This window comes from Chrysoperla carnea, chromosome 1 (genome assembly GCF_905475395.1).
Source record: "Chrysoperla carnea chromosome 1, inChrCarn1.1, whole genome shotgun sequence".
NCBI lineage: Eukaryota > Metazoa > Arthropoda > Insecta > Neuroptera > Chrysopidae > Chrysoperla > Chrysoperla carnea.
In genome coordinates, this window is record NC_058337.1 from 105327632 (window position 1) to 105346733 (window position 19102).

The 19102-nt window shown below is 28.5% G+C and overlaps 1 protein-coding gene across 2 annotated transcripts; it reads left to right on the top strand.

Annotated features, from left to right (window-relative positions):
• Window positions 1–489: 489 nt before the first annotated feature.
• Window positions 490–19067, top strand: LOC123290362 (pancreatic triacylglycerol lipase-like). Of its 2 annotated transcripts, none has more exons than XM_044881766.1 (9): window positions 490–508; window positions 2526–2718; window positions 4407–4672; window positions 10397–10549; window positions 13646–13783; window positions 15935–16152; window positions 16350–16863; window positions 17162–17286; window positions 17657–19067. In XM_044881766.1, exons 2-9 carry the CDS (start codon window positions 2553–2555, stop codon window positions 17763–17765), a joined length of 1689 nt encoding a protein of 562 aa, XP_044737701.1. In that variant the 5' UTR covers window positions 490–508; window positions 2526–2552; the 3' UTR covers window positions 17766–19067. The 2 variants fall into 2 exon arrangements, with proteins under 2 accessions (XP_044737701.1, XP_044730210.1); XM_044874275.1 differs by lacking the exon at window positions 490–508 and adding an exon at window positions 1762–1780.
• Window positions 19068–19102: the final 35 nt, after the last annotated feature.

Here is a 19102-nt window from a genome sequence, read left to right on the forward strand (position 1 = left end):
TAAATTTTTACAAAAGGGCAATTTTTTGCTAAATAATATAACTACGATAAATTTTCATATTTCATATTTCAGTATGTTCCCGTGGCTCTTTTTTGAAAAAATAAATGATGATTTATTAGATAAGAAATAAAAAATCCAACTTTCTATATTCCGTGGTTTTCCAGCTGTAAACGCACACAAGAAATCCCCCTTAAATTTTATAAAAATATAGAAGATACTCCAAGCACTTATAGAAAGAAAATTAATTATAATTTCAGTGAGTAAATCAATCAATATATATATTGGATACGAATGGAATCCTTATAAAATGATTATTTAAATGAAAGTTTTCATCATTTGCTTTGCTACTTTAATTTCTATCTTTCAAGTTGCGTGTAACAAGTGTGTGTGAATATAATATTATTGAAAAAAAAAATTAATTATTAATTTATTTATGGAATAAAATACTCATCATCAGCAAAGCAGCATCATACATATTAATTACAACAATAAAAAAATTATTTATTACGTGAGTTTTTATAATAATTATTATCACTATTATAAATATTATTAAATCATCTTTTTAATAATGAAAGTTTGAAATATATTAAAGGTGGAATAAAATTATATATTTCTCTGTCTATTTCATCTATTAGTTTTATTAAATTACCATATCAGTATTTTTTTAAACCATAAAAGTAGGTAAAACTCCATAAATGCACCATAAATATAATCAAAAAAATTTTTTTTTAATATTAGAGGCTTCAAAATGAATTTTTTGAAAAGTTGAACGCGAATTTTTGTGTTTTGTACAAATTTAAAAAAAAAAAACATACTTTAGATTTATTCAAGAGTCCGCCAAAGTTTTTCGAATCGTAATTGGTTCTAGTTTGCAATTTTGTTTAACATGATTGGATTTCACATACTTCGTCAACCCTATTGAAAATTATTTACTCAATAAAAATATATTTTAGCCTTAGGTTAGGTTAGGTTATATTGGCTGTCTACGAAGGACACACTTAAGCTATAGAGCCTATTGTGATACCATTTATGTGTTTTACCACCTTTTCACTGATAATTTCATTTATCAGCTCCTCTAATTTCAGAGGCTGAGTGGCACCTCCTTCATGCATATACCATGCACTACACCAGCCCATCACAATTATTACAAATTTTAGCCTTAGAAACGTAAAATTTCAATTTTTATTTTCAAATTTGATCAGAAATGCAAAAATAATTTTTATTTTGTTCTGTGTACAACGAGGAGAGAAATTCCGATAGTAAGCAAAGTCTTAGAAAAAAGCTTTTGTTATAATTTATTAGATATTATTATAATTTTTTGTTTTTGTAACTCTTTTATTTGAAATATTCGTTGTTTTGACTAAAAAAAATTTCGACTAGAACTCCAGACCTTTTACGTTGTAAATGCAATCCATTACTTATAAAATTTTATTCTTAAAAATTTTAATTTATAATTTTTATAATATATTTGCTTTGAATTTTTTACTATTTTTGTAGTTAAATATCGAATAAAATACCTTCAGTAATTTAGAAATTTTCTATATATTATAAATAATAACTATTATTTTATATGAAAAGTCAACTTGTGTGTACTTTCAGTCCTCGATTAAAATTTAGTCACACCGGTTTAATGTCACAAAACTAAATTAATAATTAATTTTTATTTATTTGTGATAAATTTCTTTTAGAAAATCTTCAATTTCATTAAATAAAAATATTAATTTACGTGACATGAAGTGATTTTTTTTGCATGTTTTTCAAACAATATGGATGGAAAATCGTAAATATATAAATTAATTTTATTTATTAAATCCGAAGATAGATTATTTTTAAATCGAAATGCAATTTTTTTTTACAAATATTAATTTTGAATTCGAAAAAATAATAATCCAATTTCATAGCGCTTGATCTATTATTCTTCGAACTTTCCATATCTTGTCCGTGAAACTTGCTCAAATTTACAACTGTGGTCTCTCTGTGGAATGAATCGAAAATTCCTTTATTCGATTTACATGCCTTTTACAGAAATGAAAAAACTTGCCTTTTGTTAGAAGTTATGGTTAAAAACAAATAATTTCGGCTTTAATCGCGACACAAAAGATCGAATTTATTGTAGAAATTATCTTTTCTAATTATTTTCCGATAAATTTTACAGTCAATAACAAAGCAGAGAGTTTGCAAATGTTGAAAGCGTTAAAAAATGAAGTGCAATTGTAAAAAAAAACTTTTTCCACAGCTTTCGACTGCTGCAATATTCCTGATATTTTTTCAACTATTGCTCCGTCAACAGTTTTCTCTTAAAAGATATAGCAGGCAAAAAATTCGCAAACTCGAATTCCATAATTAATTTAACACTCGATCGAATCTTTGAATTCGCTTCATCGTAGCCTCATAAGGTCTCAAAAAAAATGTATTCGCTATTAAAAAAAAAAAAAAAAACCTGATCTTTAGAAGATTTAATGTGTTCAAAGAATATAACTCGATTTCTCATTTTGTAACGTTTTTTTTTTTTCTTTTTGTTACAGTGATTGTATGATTGTCTATGTTTTGTCATGGGGCGACACCTCACCGCAAAACTGTTGGTGACGGTTTACTACTGCACAATATTAATTTTACCATTAATTATACAACAATTTGATAAGGTCAATGCTGGTATTTTGGATCCATTTGAATGGGCCCGTTCAGATCGTATTGAAGTCAATATTCCATGGTTACCTTGTAAGTGTCCAGTTTATTATATTATTTTTTTATTAATTAAAGTTATTACAAAATTATTTTACATAAATTAAAATTTAATTAAAGATAAAAAACAAATTCTGTAATTGACATTGACATTAATTTTTAAGTATCTTAATTTAACTTTAATTTTAAGTAGATTTTGAATATTAACAATAATTAAAGAGATTTGCCATAATTTATTTAAACCAGTTGCCTACAGTCCCAGGCAATATTTTACAAATGCTTTTTAACAAAAAAAAAACAGCTTTTTTTGGGAAAATTCTGGCAAACAGTTTTCTTTCAGGGAGCTCCAGATTTTACTTGTGTCACAATCTTTAAAATTGATTAATAACTGTTATACCATGTATATATGAAATTTACATAGTATATTAAGTTTAGTCCCAAGTTTGTAACGCTTAAAAATAATGATGCTAGGAAAAAAATTTTGTCATAGGTGTTCATAAAATCACCTAATTAGTCCATTTCCGGTTGTCCGTCCGTCTGTGGACACGATAACTCAAAAGTCAAGTTCGTAAATGAGCATCATAGGTCAATTGGGTCTTGGATCCGTAGGACCCATCTTGTAAACCGTTAGAGATAGAACAAAAGTTTAAATGTAAAAAATGTTCCTTAACAAAAATTAAACAACTTTTGTTTGAAACATTTTTTCGTAAATATCACTGTTTACCTGTGAGGGCGCCAATTAGGCGAAAATTTTATAATATGTACTATACTTGATTATTAGTTATGTGTGTGTCACATGTTTGTATGTGTAATGTGATAAAGAAATCAACACTGACTATGCATGGTATTTCAACAATTAACTCAGTCAATTGTTTGTTTTCACTTGTTTTTTATTTGCAATTCTAATAAATAAATAATAAAAATGTCAAACCTTCACTTTTCTATTTACTATTTAAGGTAGTTTGGCCATAAACTCCCTTTTCTTAGGAATTTGGTAAAGTTAAAATATAGTGTTATATTCTAAGATGTATTTAATTGTCAAAAAAAATAATTTTTTAATCAATTTTATTATAAAGCTGAAGAATTTGTTTGTGCTAATCTTATGAACTACTGATTCGAACTGAAAATTTTTTTAGTATTGGATAGATCTTTTATCGAGGAAGGTTATAGGTGATATAACATCACGCGATAGCAGTTACCCGCCCGCTTCGCTGGATGATTTGGAAAACTACTGAATGGATTAAAACATAGGCTATAATTAATAAAGATGGTAGTTACCCGCCCTCTACGGGTATTAATATATTTCTTAATTAATATTTCTCTTTTAAAAACAAAATAATTTGGTTTCATAATAAAAAGTAATCGTCCAGCGAAGCGGACGGGTAATTGCAATTATTTATAAAATAAAAACTAGGAAAAATTTGAAATGAATATCATCATATATCGATTTGCTGAAAAGATGAAAAAAGAAATTTATATATAGGCAGGGCAGTTGTGTGCGTGTGTAGAGTATATGTATATGTATACACACTATGTCTAAGTATTATGACTCTTGTCACAATTAATGCTCGTAAATATGACATTTTGTTTATGAAATTGTCTATAAACTGCACAAACTACATTAATTTGCTTCCAATTTACTGTAATTTTTTTGACAAGTATAATGAACTTATAGTTTTACATTTTAATTATCTAATAAGATATAATTTTTTTTCTCCTTTCAGTTGAAAATGAAACTCGATGCTACGGGGACCTAGGATGTTTAAATATTACCCGCAGTTGGTATCATATCATCTATCGTCCATTTAATATGTTTCCATTACCACGTGAAGTTATTAATACAAAATTTTTCCTGTATACAAGACAGAATCCATTGGATGGACAATTAATTAAAGCAACTGAAGATAGTATTGATAAATCAAATTTTGATGGTTCGAAGCTATCTAAATTTATTATACATGGTTTTATCGATACATCTTTATCGAGCTGGGTAAGTTGATAATTGTTATAACTTTAAAATACATCTGCAGGTCTTTTCACTCTTTAATAAATATGATTTCTGATTTTACAAGATATTCAATTAACATAAAATTTTTTTTTTAAATGACTGAATAATTAATTTAATTTTAGGACATTGATTACAAATATTCAATAGTTTTTATGAAAAAATTTTTTAAAAATAAATCAAGCTGACGCACTTAAAGTTATGAAGTACGATTATGGTTATTACTATCCTCTATCTATCTAACTTTTCTGTATTTTTTTGAAATTTTCTAAAAAATGTGCGTTTCTCACGATATTTGCTATTTACTACAGCTACACAATAAAAATCTATGAGAATTAAACGCAAGATCTTTCCCAAAAAGTCAATTTTCTCTTTGTTTTACCCGACTATACAATGGCGAGGGCTATGTGTTTGACCCATATGTATGTATGTTTATCTGTTTGAACCTAGCTTCTAAACTACTAATCATAATTTGACAAATGAGGTATCGTTAGAAGCGTCTTGATCGCCCGCTGGTTAAAGGCTATGTACCAGCACATTAAATTTAATACGGCGTCCGCTAGAAGACATAAAGCTATGATAGCACTTTTCAAATATTGTTGATATACATTCTCACGAAATATAACCCCAAGATGGTTTAAATAAAATAAAGTTCGAAAACTAAAACCCCGACTCCAACAAAATTGTGCTCTTAAAAGTATGAAAACAAGAAAATATTTTCATGTGAAATTGTCATCATCAATTAAAAAGGTCATTACAACCGGGGGACCCCTAAGATTAAACAGTTTTCCTCAGGACCGAAAAGAGGTTCCTCAGGACCGAAAAGAGGTCCCCCGACTGTAATGACGATTTTACTGAGCATAACAATTTCAGATATAAAAGATATAATCAGATATAAAAATTTCAAAATATTTTCTTGTTTTCATACTTTTAAGAGCATGATCTTGTTAAAGTCGAGGTTTTGGTTTTCGAACTTCGTTTTATGTATGTACCTACATATAACAATATGCACATATAACAATTTTTAGATTTTTATCTAGTTAAATTTTGACGGTAGTGAATAAATAAATCTCCACTACTCGTAATTTCATGGTACGTTAAATAAATTAACACGATGATTACTTAAATTAAATTTAAAATAAAATTTTTTTTTAAATGCAAAATTTTTAGGTCAGTCATATTTACAACTAATTATATAATTTTTTTTTTTTTAAATTTTAAAATATAAACAAACACTTAAAAAATTTTATACCCTTTAAAAAAAAATATTAAAATTCTTTCACAAAATTTTGTAATATAGATTATCTAATCAATTAAGGAGAATATTGCCTTTTTGTATACAAAAATAAGTCTGTCAATAACTCTTAAGGCATTCTGTCTATGAGTAATTTCTCATAAAACATTATGACATTTGTAATTTTTGTCTATTTGTTTTTTATACCATGCATATATGTAATATGCAAGGTATACTAAGTTTAGCCCCAAGTTTGTAACGCTTAAAAATATTGATGCTATGAACAAAATTTTGGTATAGATGTTTATAAAAGCACCTAATTAGTCCATTTTTGGTTGTCTGTCCGTCTGTCTGTCTGTCCGTCTGTCTGTCTGTCCGTCTGTCAGTCTATCTGCCAACACGATAACTCAAAAACGAAAAAATATATCAAGCTGAAATATGAGTGACATGTATATATGTGTAATGTGATAGAGTAATCAACACTATCTTTGCATGATATTTCAACAATTAACTCAGTCAATTGTTTGTTTTCACTTGCTTTAAAATAATTTTTACCTGTATGACGTGTGTGATTTGAATACTAAAAATTTTTGTGACATAATTATTTTAGTCATAGCCATTAGCTAAAGTGATTTAAATTTCTAACATTTGAATAATATCTAGATTTACGACAAGCACTATTGACTTCTACCCATTTATAAAATTCATATAATTTTAACTTTATACAGAATGATTTTTTAAAAAGATTCCACCTTTACTTATATTTCGCAAACGGCGAAATCATGAGGCTCACATAAAAAAGCTGGTGTCATTGTTTTATTCATTTTATCATAAAATAATTATTTAAATTTCGAAAATTCGCATATGTTATAATAAAAAATATAGTTTTTCATTTAAGTTTTTGACCTCATTTTTTATGAAAAAAGATATTAGGATGATCCTAGAAAATTCTAAACACGATGTATTCACAAAAAATCGGGAATCTTTCAAAAATAAAGAACAAAACAAAGTTAAATTAATAGCTTTCCAATAATTATCTGTTTACAAGTATTTTCCTAGGCCACTAAGCTTAGGAAAGAAAATATAAGTTTGACACAACCTATTCTTTTGGCTTAATTGTGTTAGAGTCTACAATTCCCGGCAATATCAACTTTTTAATTTGTGGATATGATAAATTTGTTAAAATCATCAAGCTTTATAACGTTCTCAAAAAAAAAGTGTACCAAATATTTTAAATAGACGAAAAATTAGACGAAAATTAAGAATACAATTTTTCGATATATACAGTTTTTGAATTATTGACGCCTAAAAATTTAAAGAAAATCACTTCAGAATCTTCAGAAAATTAGCCTTCTTACATAATGAAACATACCTTTAAAAACACTTCAATTTAGGATGTATATGTTAAAAACGCAAACTTCCTCAAATCAATTTTAACTCCGTAATAGGTATTAAAAAATTTATATAAATTTATAAATGGCCCTAATGAGAATGCATATATACACGATTTAAAAACGATCCTAAGAAAACGTGATTTTTTGGGAACGTCCTTAAAACGCTGGTATTCGCATTGACCAAAACCATATATTTCTTATTTTTATAAAAACAATTAGTTATAAATGACACGGTTGAAGGCGTAAAAATATTTTTAAAAAAAAACTACAACATCATTAATTTATGATGAAAGAATAAAATATTGTAAAACCTAGATTCATGTAGAGAGTAGTAAAATTAAAATCAGGAAATGAACTAATTTAATCTTAAATCTTTTTTTTATTAATTGTTTATTCATATCTTACTACATTCATACAAAATTAATATTATTCGTATACAGAGTGTCCTATCATCTGTCTATGTATGAATGTAGAAATAGATAGGTACAAGTAGGTATTTTTAAACGTTAAGATGAAAAAATGATGTTAGGCGCACACGATAAACATGCAATAAAACAAAATTATTTTTATAAAATATAAAAATTGGTAGCTCAGGAGCAGCGTTAGTAAAACGAATTCCCTCAGAGGTTGAAAAAATAACACTTTTTTTTTTTAAATCAAATATTGCATTTTTAATTTTTCAAGAATTTTTCTTGCTTAAAACTGATCAAAAAATAGAAAAATATGTTTTATTTAGAAATAATTCAATTTGTACTTTGCGATTTAGAAACGATTTATGACGGTTTTAAATTGTAAATTTTCATTACGACTGCCAAATTTACTTGCAACACTCACATTACCATTTTTGTGCGACAAATACACTCAAAAGATAATTGGCTGCTAGTCATCATTGCATGAAAACCGAACTACTTCACTTTTCGTAAAAAAAAAGCGTGTGAAACTCGTGCGTGTTATATCTTAAACAAACGATTCACTTCGCTATTATTTCAAATATCTTCTCGTGTGAATACTTAAGAATTTTCGCAGTTGTTGCACAATATTTAATCTTTTATTTGGTATTATTAAAATAAAAACTTGTTGTTTGGCATATATTTTTCACGGCGCCACCACCATATTTTTAAGCTAGGATCGCATGTATTCGTACCTGCATTAATTTTATTTGATATACATCAAATAAGTGAGAGAGGATGTCAAAAGAAAGTCTGACATCTTATGTTTGGATGCAATAATCAATTCAGAACGAATCTAGGTGTAGTCTCACAAATGCAAAGCACATAAGCAAAATTTTGAAATTACATTTCAGTTAGAACTAACTACCTTAAATTAATTCTAACTTTGTAAGATTTATAGTAAACGGTCCATGTGATGAAAATTACTGAACCGATTTTGATGAAACAATTATGGGACCACCTGGAGAGTAAATAATTTCAAACAATTTTTTAAAATCAGCCCACAATTTTGTGAGAAATCGGTGAACACACTTAAAAAATATATATGTATAGATATATACAATCGAACATACAAACTCTTCCGTTTTGAAATCGATTAAAAAGGTCAAACATTCGTATCGATTCTAGAAATATATTGAATTTCCTTAAGTTTTTTATGTTTTCTATAGTTCTAAAAGTTAGCATTGACTCTCACTATGGAAACTAAACACTAAAGAACTTTTTAGATGTGTCACCCTGTATATAAATCTTGTCGTGCGATCTTCTTTATGTAATAATTAATATATTATGTGTATGTATACAAGACTACTTTAACATTGGAGATAAATAGTTTATAATTAGTATGATCTATAATAAAAATTAATATCATAAACGCCACTTTCACTATTTAAATACATAACCATATACCTTACAGATTTGTTTATCTTCTACATAATCTGTAAATCTTTTTCATGTTTAAATACATGCAACTTAGGTACAGTTAATTTTAATGAAAACACTAGTTTAAATTTACAATTTAATACAAAAACAAGTGAAAACAATCAATTGACTGAATTAATTGTTGAAATACCATGCATAGGCAGTGTTGATGACTCTATCACATTACACATACATACACCTCACACATACATAACTGATATTCCCATAATTACATACTATACAATTTACGACTAATTTGCGCATTCACGTCTAAACAGTGATATTAGCGAAAAAATGTTTCAAACAAAAGTTAATTATTTTTTTATAAGGAATATTTTTTACATTTGTTCTATCTCTAACGGTTTACAAGATGAGACCTACGGACCCAAGACCCAATTGACCTATGTTGCCCATTTACGAACTTGACCTCACTTTTTACGTCCTCAGTACGCTATAAAAATTTCATCTTGATATCTCTTTTCGTTTTTGAGTAATCGTGATGACAGACGGGCAGACAGACGACAGACAGACAGACAACCGGAAATGGACTAATTAGGTGATTTTATGAACACCTATTCCAAAATTTTTTGCTTAGCATCAATATTTTCAAGCGTTACAAACTTGGGACTAAACTTAGTATACCTTGGTATATTTCATATACATGGTATAAAAAAAAAGTGATTAAAAACCAGTGGTACCATTTAAAGATGCATCCACCAGTTTAAATTTATTGATTTATCTTAATATAGCACGCTTCTTTACTGCAGTGCAAGCTTAATAGCATTTTGTTGATTAAGGACAAAATCATTTTGCCATACGAAAATCGGTTCCTGTAAATAAAACTAAGATAACTGCCTAAATAGGGGTTTCAACAGGCGTTGAATAAATAGATGGGTATTAAAAACCATAGTAATGTACAACAATTATGCATCAGACATAAATGATAAAAAATTTGGCTGCTCTTTTAATGGTCTAGCCATTCTATAGAACACGATTTAAAATATTTAACATTTAAGTCTGTTTATGAGTGCCATATTGGCTGCTTGACGTCATAAGTGATTTTCCCAATAAAGTAGATGCACTTTATTATCATAATGACTAGATTAATTTTTTCGATTTTTTATATCTCTCTCTTTGAGTAAGACTACTTTAACTTCATTCCTTTTTCCAAACGTGCTTTTTTTTTAAATTATTTTTTTTTTATATGTTACAGATTGGAGAAATGCGAACTGAATTGCTAAAAGCGGATGATGTTAATGTAATCGTTGTCGATTGGGCTGGAGGAAGTTTACCATTATACACACAAGCAACCGCAAATACAAGGGTAGTTGGGATGGAAATTGCACATTTAATTAAGTTTTTACAGGTGAGTTACAAGGGTAGTTAAGTTGGTTGGTTATTTGTTGTTCAATTTTGATAAAAATCACGTATAATTCGAAGGAGAATAATTTTCTAATAACTTTTATACTCAATGAACATAAGATGAGATACAAATCTCCAAAAGATGCAAAAACTTTTTCATATTTTGCATTTATCGAAGATTTTTTGAGATATTTGAATTTAAGGGTATATTTAATCACCGCTCACAATATCGTTCAAAGCTTGACACCGAAAAATAATATATCTAATACACGATATACGAACAAAACTTGAATTTTTTTCCTTTTACGAACAATCATGAATTTTTGATGCCATAACAACTTTTCAAGTTTTAGAATATATCGGAACACATTTTAAAATTAATTTTATTAATCTTTAAAATGAACCCTAGGGGAGTTCAAAATAGCCAAGGTTTCAAACTTACATGCCTGAAATTATTGTATAATAGGTTGGCTGATAAGTCCCCGGTCTGACACATAGATGGCGTCGCTAGTATTAAATGCATATTATTTTTATATAGTACCAACCTTCAAATGATTCGTGTCAAAATTTGACGTCTGTAAGTCAATTAGTTTGTGAGATAGAGCGTCTTTTGTGAAGCAACTTTTGTTATTGTGAAAAAAATGGAAAAAAAGGAATTTCGTGTTTTGATAAAATACTGTTTTCTGAAGGGAAAAAATACAGTGGAAGCAAAAACTTGGCTTGATAATGAGTTTCCGGACTCTGTATTTTTTCCCTTCAGAAAACAGTATTTTATCAAAACACGAAATTCCATTTTTTCCATTTTTTTCACAATAACAAAAGTTGCTTCACAAAAGACGCTCTATCTCACAAACTAATTGACTTACAGACGTCAAATTTTGACACGAATCATTTGAAGGTTGGTACTATATAAAAATAATATGCATTTAATACTAGCGACGCCATCTATGTGTCAGACCGGGGACTTATCAGCCAACCTGTTAATTTTATCGAAACAAAAAGTGTCGCGTTTTCTTTTGTGTATATCCAAAATAAGGACGTTGAACAAAACAGCTACTATTGGTTAATCCCAAAGACTATAGGATAGACAAGAAGCAGAAGTATAATTATAAGTGACATCTGGAGTCTGAGGCGATCAACTATTAAGTTTGTAGGCCTTTGCGGGTATGGCTATTAAGTTTAACTACTTTGCGGGGGTGACTATTAACTATTAAGTTTGAAAGCCTGACTCGGTAGAGGCGCTGAAACTCGTATACTACGATTTTACATTAGCTCATATGGGCTGCTTCTCCTCTATCCTATGCTCTTTGGTTAATCCGACTCTAATCATGTATGTCTTCACACACATTTCGTAAGACCATAGACTGGATATCTTTTTTTTAAAGCCATTTGCTTTAATTAGTATGACGAAGGTTAATTTTACGTTATTCAAATAATCATATTCATAAAATATAAAAAGTTAATAATTATTGTAATCAATTATTATTATTTATCTATATATGATATTGCAAATAACAATACTCAATTATTATTATTGATTGATTTGGAAATTATTATTGATTTCAATAAGTACCCAATAAAGAATACTATATGGAGTCTCTACCAGCATGTTCTTTTTATACAATAGTGTATACACTATTTACATTAAGTGTAAGTAGAAAAAGATGGTCTTATTATCGTCTAAGATTAAGAGATGGTGTAAAGTCGACCTTCACCCATCTGATAACCAGATGAGACATATTTTTTATGAAATTTTATTAATTGATAAACACGAGCTTGTATATCGAAAAGTTTTCATGGCTATTTTTCAATAAATTAATTTTAATAAATTTATTTTCTGCACAATTAAATCATTATTTTCGTAAATAAATTATTAATATTGATAAAGGCTTGCCTGCAAAAAACTATTAAAAAATGATTGATTAAAATAACTTGATTAAAAATAGCCCATGAGCACTTTTCGAAAGGCAAGCTATCATAGGCGTATATATCAATCAATAAAATTTCATAAAAAATATGTATCATCTGCTTTTACACTATAATAGCATTATGATTTTCTACTAACACTTTAGTGTAGGTACTAACATCGAAGTTAAAAGAACAAAAATACGGTTTTTTTAATATGTGAATCACGATTTTAATTTGTTGTGTGTACAAATATTGCTATTCAATTTGTTAGTATCTACACCTAAGGTACCTATTATTTTTTAAATTAGTGAAAGTGTAGGTGCATGCTTGCTATAGAAATCATGAAGGTTTTTGTTTTTGAATCGTGTATTTAAAAAAAAGACCTTTCTCAACAAGATACACTTTTATTTTTAATCATTTTTAAGAGGGAATTCTTTTAGCTTAGTTAAATCCTGTGGAATGAATAATACAAACAAACATTTATTAACATGCGCTCCGGTCGAGCAAGATCCCTTGCAATAACCAGAAAAAAATCAATATTTAATAACTAAAAATATTTTCTTCAACTGTAGCTATTAATTCTCTGATACATACAAAATAGAAAATATTTGAAAAATTAAGTACGTATCTATTATCTTGCATCCATGGTACAACACGTTGCTCGATTTGAGGTACAGGTGCGTCTTTTCCCACTTTACCTTCTCAACATTTTAAATGTCTTAACAATATATCTACCAATAAATACTTAGTAAACGAGAAACTGAGTTAATTGTTGAAATACCATGTATAGAAAGGGTTGAGTGCTTTTATTTGTTGAGTGCATTATTTTATTATAAATTAGAAAAGTTTAAGAAACTAACACTATTATAGCGGCTAAGGCGGCTTTTTAGCCGCCATTTTTTGGGTTTCGAAAATTTCGAAAGTACAAGCAAACAAAATTCAAACAAAATTGAAAGTAATTTCGAAAGTACAGACTTTTTTTCGTTTTTCGAGACTGTTTCGCAATATTCACAACACCACTAGAATATAGAATGTCTCTCTCATGTAAAACATTCTACAAGCCATAAATTCTAATTTTAGATTATCTCATCCCCCACTCCAGATATTCTGTTGTCCTAGATAATTGTCGAAAATTAGTTACATAAGTCATATAACATAAAAAATTACTAATAAAAAAAATTTGATTTTTCAGAAAAAATATGGATTAATGCCAAAAAGTGTACATTTAATTGGGCATTCATTGGGTGCACATACATCTGGATACGCTGGAAGTTTGATAAAAGGTTTAGGGCGAATTACTGGTTTGGATCCAGCCGAACCTTATTTTCAGGTCAGTTCCTAAAACCCACGATATAGAATATTTGCACATCCCAAAGAAAATTCCCATTTTTTCAATAATTGAAGACCCGAATGAACATAAATAACTCTTAATTATTGAGCTATTGAAAGATTGCGTAACTAGAAATACTTTAAGAAGAAACCTTGATTTTTTAATTGAAAAATTCTTTTTATTTATTTTTTTATTTTATTATTTATCTTTCTAATTATTTACAACTAATTCAGTTATTGGATTGAAACAAAATATTAAATAAATAAGTAAATATTATTTTTTTTTAAAAAGTAATTGAAACGTGTAAAAACGACCATGACCGATACATTATAAATCCAAATAATACACAATACCACTATTTATTATTATGCTTTGAATAATAAAAATGTACAGATATTTCGTAACTGTAAAAAAAATTCAAAAAGATATTTTGATAGTATACATCGATTACATTTATGGAATTGGAATTCGGTAATATATTTAAAATTTTTGAAATGTGTACTTGAGTTAATAAATTACGTAAAAATTTTGCAATTAGTGTACCTACATCATCCTTTTTAGGGTACTATAACGGCGTATCGTACTGCCTTGAAAACAATTATAATATACCACATTTCTTCTAGAACATTTAGAGACATAAATTACTTGTTTGTTTTAAAATTGACAGAGCAAAAAATTCTTTATTTTACTAAAATGCTACTTATTACTTCAATGAAGATCGCAGTAAATTACAAATTTGGTTGATCTGAGTTCGTTTTGACTTCCGTTCCTCTATAATTTTTAGCTATAATAACAACTAAAGAAAAGTTCAGATTAACTTCCCTCAAAAGTTCGTACCAGTATTCAGTAGTTTAAAATAACGCTTATGGCGCATTTTTAGAAAAGAATATTTTCGAGAAAGTATTGAACCAAGTACTTCCAACGTTATACCAAATTTTTGCCGACGACAAAACAAATTTTTACAAATAATTTATTTTGATTTTTATAGGTATACTCTTACGACTAAATATAATTGGACAACGTTCGAGGTGACAGCAACGTTTCTGCAAAAATATTAACCTTTATTAGTGAGACTGTGAACCTTTCGAACTCTAAGACTGTTTTCAGATAAGACTAAAGAAATCCATATAATTAAGTGATTATGCTAACTTATTAACTTATTAAAATCTCTAATCAACTAGGAATATCAATTACGAAGTTAAAATAAATTTTTGTTAAATTCCAGGATTCGAATACTGGATCTTTGAACATGATACCGACAAAACCATAATACTTTACAATTATAGACTTATACCAATGAAAATACTTAGACTGATATGAAAATATTGAGAAGATTTATAAATTCCAATGAAATTATAAAAAAATTACATTCGAACACTAGAGTTTTGGATATTGCGCTCAACAATGGTTGTGGAAAGTTAATTGCAAAACTCAATTTGCGCTACGAAACATGAAGTGCTTAATATCTGGAGAAAGTGCCACCTAAATCGGCTTTTGCATCAGTAAACCACAAACATTCTTTGTTGGTGTTTATTTTGAGGATCTATCCAAAAAATCCATGAAATGGTTTAGGAATTAACCGTCACAAAATATTAGGATATTTTAAGATTAACAACATGGGCATACTCAGCCTTTGGCTCAAGGTGACCAAGCTAATTAAAAATTATTAGTTTAAAAATTTCATAAATTTAATAGTATTTAGGCACAAACACAAACTTTATCAACTAAATCCTTGGAAAATCCTGGTTTAAACCACCAGGTGGAGGCAGCTGCCTTGGCCTGCTTTTCCCTCGGTACACCTATGATTAAAGATCTAAGAGTCAACTTTCTAATTCTTTTGAAAATGTTCGATTATTTTTTGTTTGTTTATGTAATAACCAAAAGTCCGGTGTTCGAACCTTGATCTTGCTACTAGCACGACATCCGTTGCTTAAAATTTAAACTATAATAAAGTAACATTGATTTTTGTTTCTATAGAAATGCTATTTTTCAACCATAAATTAAATTGAAATTACAATTTAGCTTTCAACTAAAAATTTCGACATATTAAAGCCAAACCCCAAAAACCAATTTCTCAAACCTAAATTTTAAGCATAATCTAATAAAATATTTAGTTATTAATTATCAGAAAATAAATGTTTAATTTTATAGGGAATGCCATCCCATGTTCGATTAGATCCAAGTGACGCTGATTTCGTTGATGTTATTCACACAGATGGAAAGAATTTATTTATTTTAGGTGGTAATTTCATTCCTGGTTATGGAATGTCACAGCCATGTGGTCATGTAGACTTCTATCCAAATAATGGTAAAGAACAGCCTGGATGTGATATTTCTCAAGCACCAATGGTTCCTCTTACATTAATAAAGTATAAACATTAAAGGCTCGTCCTTAGTTCAAAAAATAGATCGGAGCTCCGATCCTGAGCCAAGGTTCCTGTAAAACACATTTCTTGTTAGTTGGGTCAGGATCAGATACCCGAACAATTTTTCGGACTAAGTACCGATATATTATACGCTAACAGGGCAAGAGAAGAAATTTTAACACGTAATATTATATTTACAGAGATGGTCTCGAAGAAGCTTCTCGTGTTCTAATCGCTTGTAATCATATTCGCGCAATCAAACTATTCACAGATAGTATAAATAGTCAGTGCCCATATATTGGACATCAATGTCCGAATTACATGCATTTCATAGCAGGTAAATGCTTCAGCTGTCGTTCGGGAGGATGTGCAATTATGGGTTATCATGCAGATACATCACTAGGTCGAGGCTTAGAAAGTGATGAAAATGAGGTAACACCTCCACGCGAACCTATGGTCGGTGTTAAATATTATTTAATGACAGGTCGTGAATTTCCATTTTGTCGACGTCATTATCGGATTAGTATTCAATTGGCTCGACCATCAACAGCTGAAAATTGGGTACAAGGTTCATTAAAAGTGAATTTATATGGTGATGCAGGAATTATACATGATTTAGATTTAACCAATACTGGGTCTGCAAAGTTAGAACATGGTACTACACATTCAATTGTTGTCACACATCCGGCGGATTTAGGAGGAAAAATTCGAAAAGTGAGTACGTTTATTGGCAAAATAGAAAAACCTATAATTCACTGACCATTTTAATTATGACATCTAGTGGTTAAAGTAAAAACTATTATAGATTTGAATTAGATTATGGCTGCATTCATACTCACTCGATGAGAAATAATTTTTACTGAATGGCCAATAAAATAGTTAGCTATTAGAGAGCTCAGCGTTCTCAAAGAGTTTCTTTGAATATCAACAATTCGAATCATTTACTTAAAATTTACTAGATGTAGTTTTCTGAAAAAAGTTAATTTAATAATAGAATGAAATTTTCATTTAGGTCATTGTGAATTGGGAATACGACATGAATGTGCTTGAACCACGCTCGTTATGTTTGTTTTGGTGTAATGACCATCTTTACGTAAAAAGTATTCTTGTCGATGAAATGGAAATGCCTTCACGAGGGTAAGTACGATACTTTTCATGAACTATTCCTTAACTTTCACAGTTTTTCCACGTTTGGCCGCAATGTAGGGTAAAGATAATGGTAGATTCGAGATTCCAAGGTTCGAAAACACAAAACTAAGGTCCTCTTATCCAGTTGATTGTATTGAAGTATTAATTTGTTCCAAACTTTTGTTCAGAACAGTTATTTGTTCAAAATACATGCCTTAGAGAAGTTATATCCATTCATTTTGGATGTAAATAATTTTTTAGGTATTTGAGGTCCTCAAATTCCCTAATTGGCGGACTTAAAACTTCTAAAAGTTACCTATTTGCCTTCAACATAATTTTTAAATATTTTTTAACTTAAATACAACATTTTTTTATTCAGAAAACGCGATACCGATTATTCAACACGATTATGTGCACCAGGAAAACGAGATTATGCCGATATACCGAACAGGGGAAAGGCATCTTTTTATGACTGCAATTACCTGTGATGTGATTATAAATGCTCACCGTTAATGATATATTTAATTTTGTTTGTATATTTGTTTATTTTTGTGAATCAGTATTTTGATTTTAGATATTTTCTAAATAACTACTGTCTATGAAAAAAAATTGAGATTAAAAATGCCTCATTTATTGCCTTTAATTATAAATTTATATAATTATAATATTTTATGTTAAGGCCGTGGATAAAGAAACGAATTCGAAAGGCTCGAGACAGAGATATTTCGCAACTATACTTATCGTTTGGACAAATTACGCCACTCCCCCCCCCCCCTAAAATACTTTGTTAGTTGCTCAAAGCTTCTAAATCCCTGGTAACATTTGAAAGCATTTGAACATACTAATTCGTTTCTTTATCCACGGCCTTACATTACTTGAAACCTGCATTGTAAAATGAATATGTTTTATAATTTAAAATTGTAAAAAAACAAAAATTTTTTTATTTGTACGTTAATTGTCAAAAAGAAATTGCTATAGATTAGTATTTGTTTAATTTGTTTCTCGTTGAATAGGTTTAGGTATTAGATATTATTAAAAAGTCGTCAAATTAAGGTCTTCAGTACTGACATTAAATTGATTTTCAATTTAAAATTCTTTAAATTCCATTTTAATTCACACATTATACGTTAAATTATCTATGAACTGTGCTATGAACATACATTTTAGTATTGACCTTGCTTATATGCGATTGAAGAATACATTAAAATATTTGTTTGAATCCATTTAATTTTCCGATATTTTACAACCGCCAAAAAGAATAATAAATTGTCAATTGCACACTATACTGGATTAAATACGCACGATGTGAATATTTTGCCACTCGAATGTGTAAAAGACAGACAATCCGCACTACACATTGTCTCTTTCTACATGATTTTCAGTGAAATCACTATTTGTCGCACGGAAAACATTGTCGAAATAGAGTACTTATCAGTGAAAGAAAAGTGTTTAACAAAACGAAGTTAAAAATTGCTTTATATAAATTCAATCGCAAAGAAAATATTTGGCAGATAATGAATCTTTATTTAAAGATGATAGAAATCAATATCAGCTACCCTCTTCTCAAACGATCCTACTGATTAAGGACTTAATAAAATTTGACACTTTAATCCAACATGTCACTATTTTACAAAGATAAAGTTTATTGTAAGTTTTTTAAAATCAAGTTTACTTATAGTCAGAACCCACGATTTATTAGTTTAGTAACTCAATTTTCCATGGAAGTATGACTTCGTAAACTGAAAAAAATTTCTTAAAAATTTTAGCAAAAAAGTTATTTAATATACATATTTTGTATACAATCTAAGAAAGGTGTTTAATGTTT

Coding starts and splice junctions, on each gene's coding strand:
- LOC123290362 (XM_044881766.1), top strand. CDS start 2,553: ATGGGGCGACACCTCACCGCAAAACTGTTGGTGACGGTTTACTACTGC. Junction 4,673..10,396: donor ATACATCTTTATCGAGCTGG/GTAAGTTGATAA, acceptor TATATGTTACAG/ATTGGAGAAATGCGAACTGA. Junction 17,287..17,656: donor ATGGAAATGCCTTCACGAGG/GTAAGTACGATA, acceptor TTTTTTATTCAG/AAAACGCGATACCGATTATT.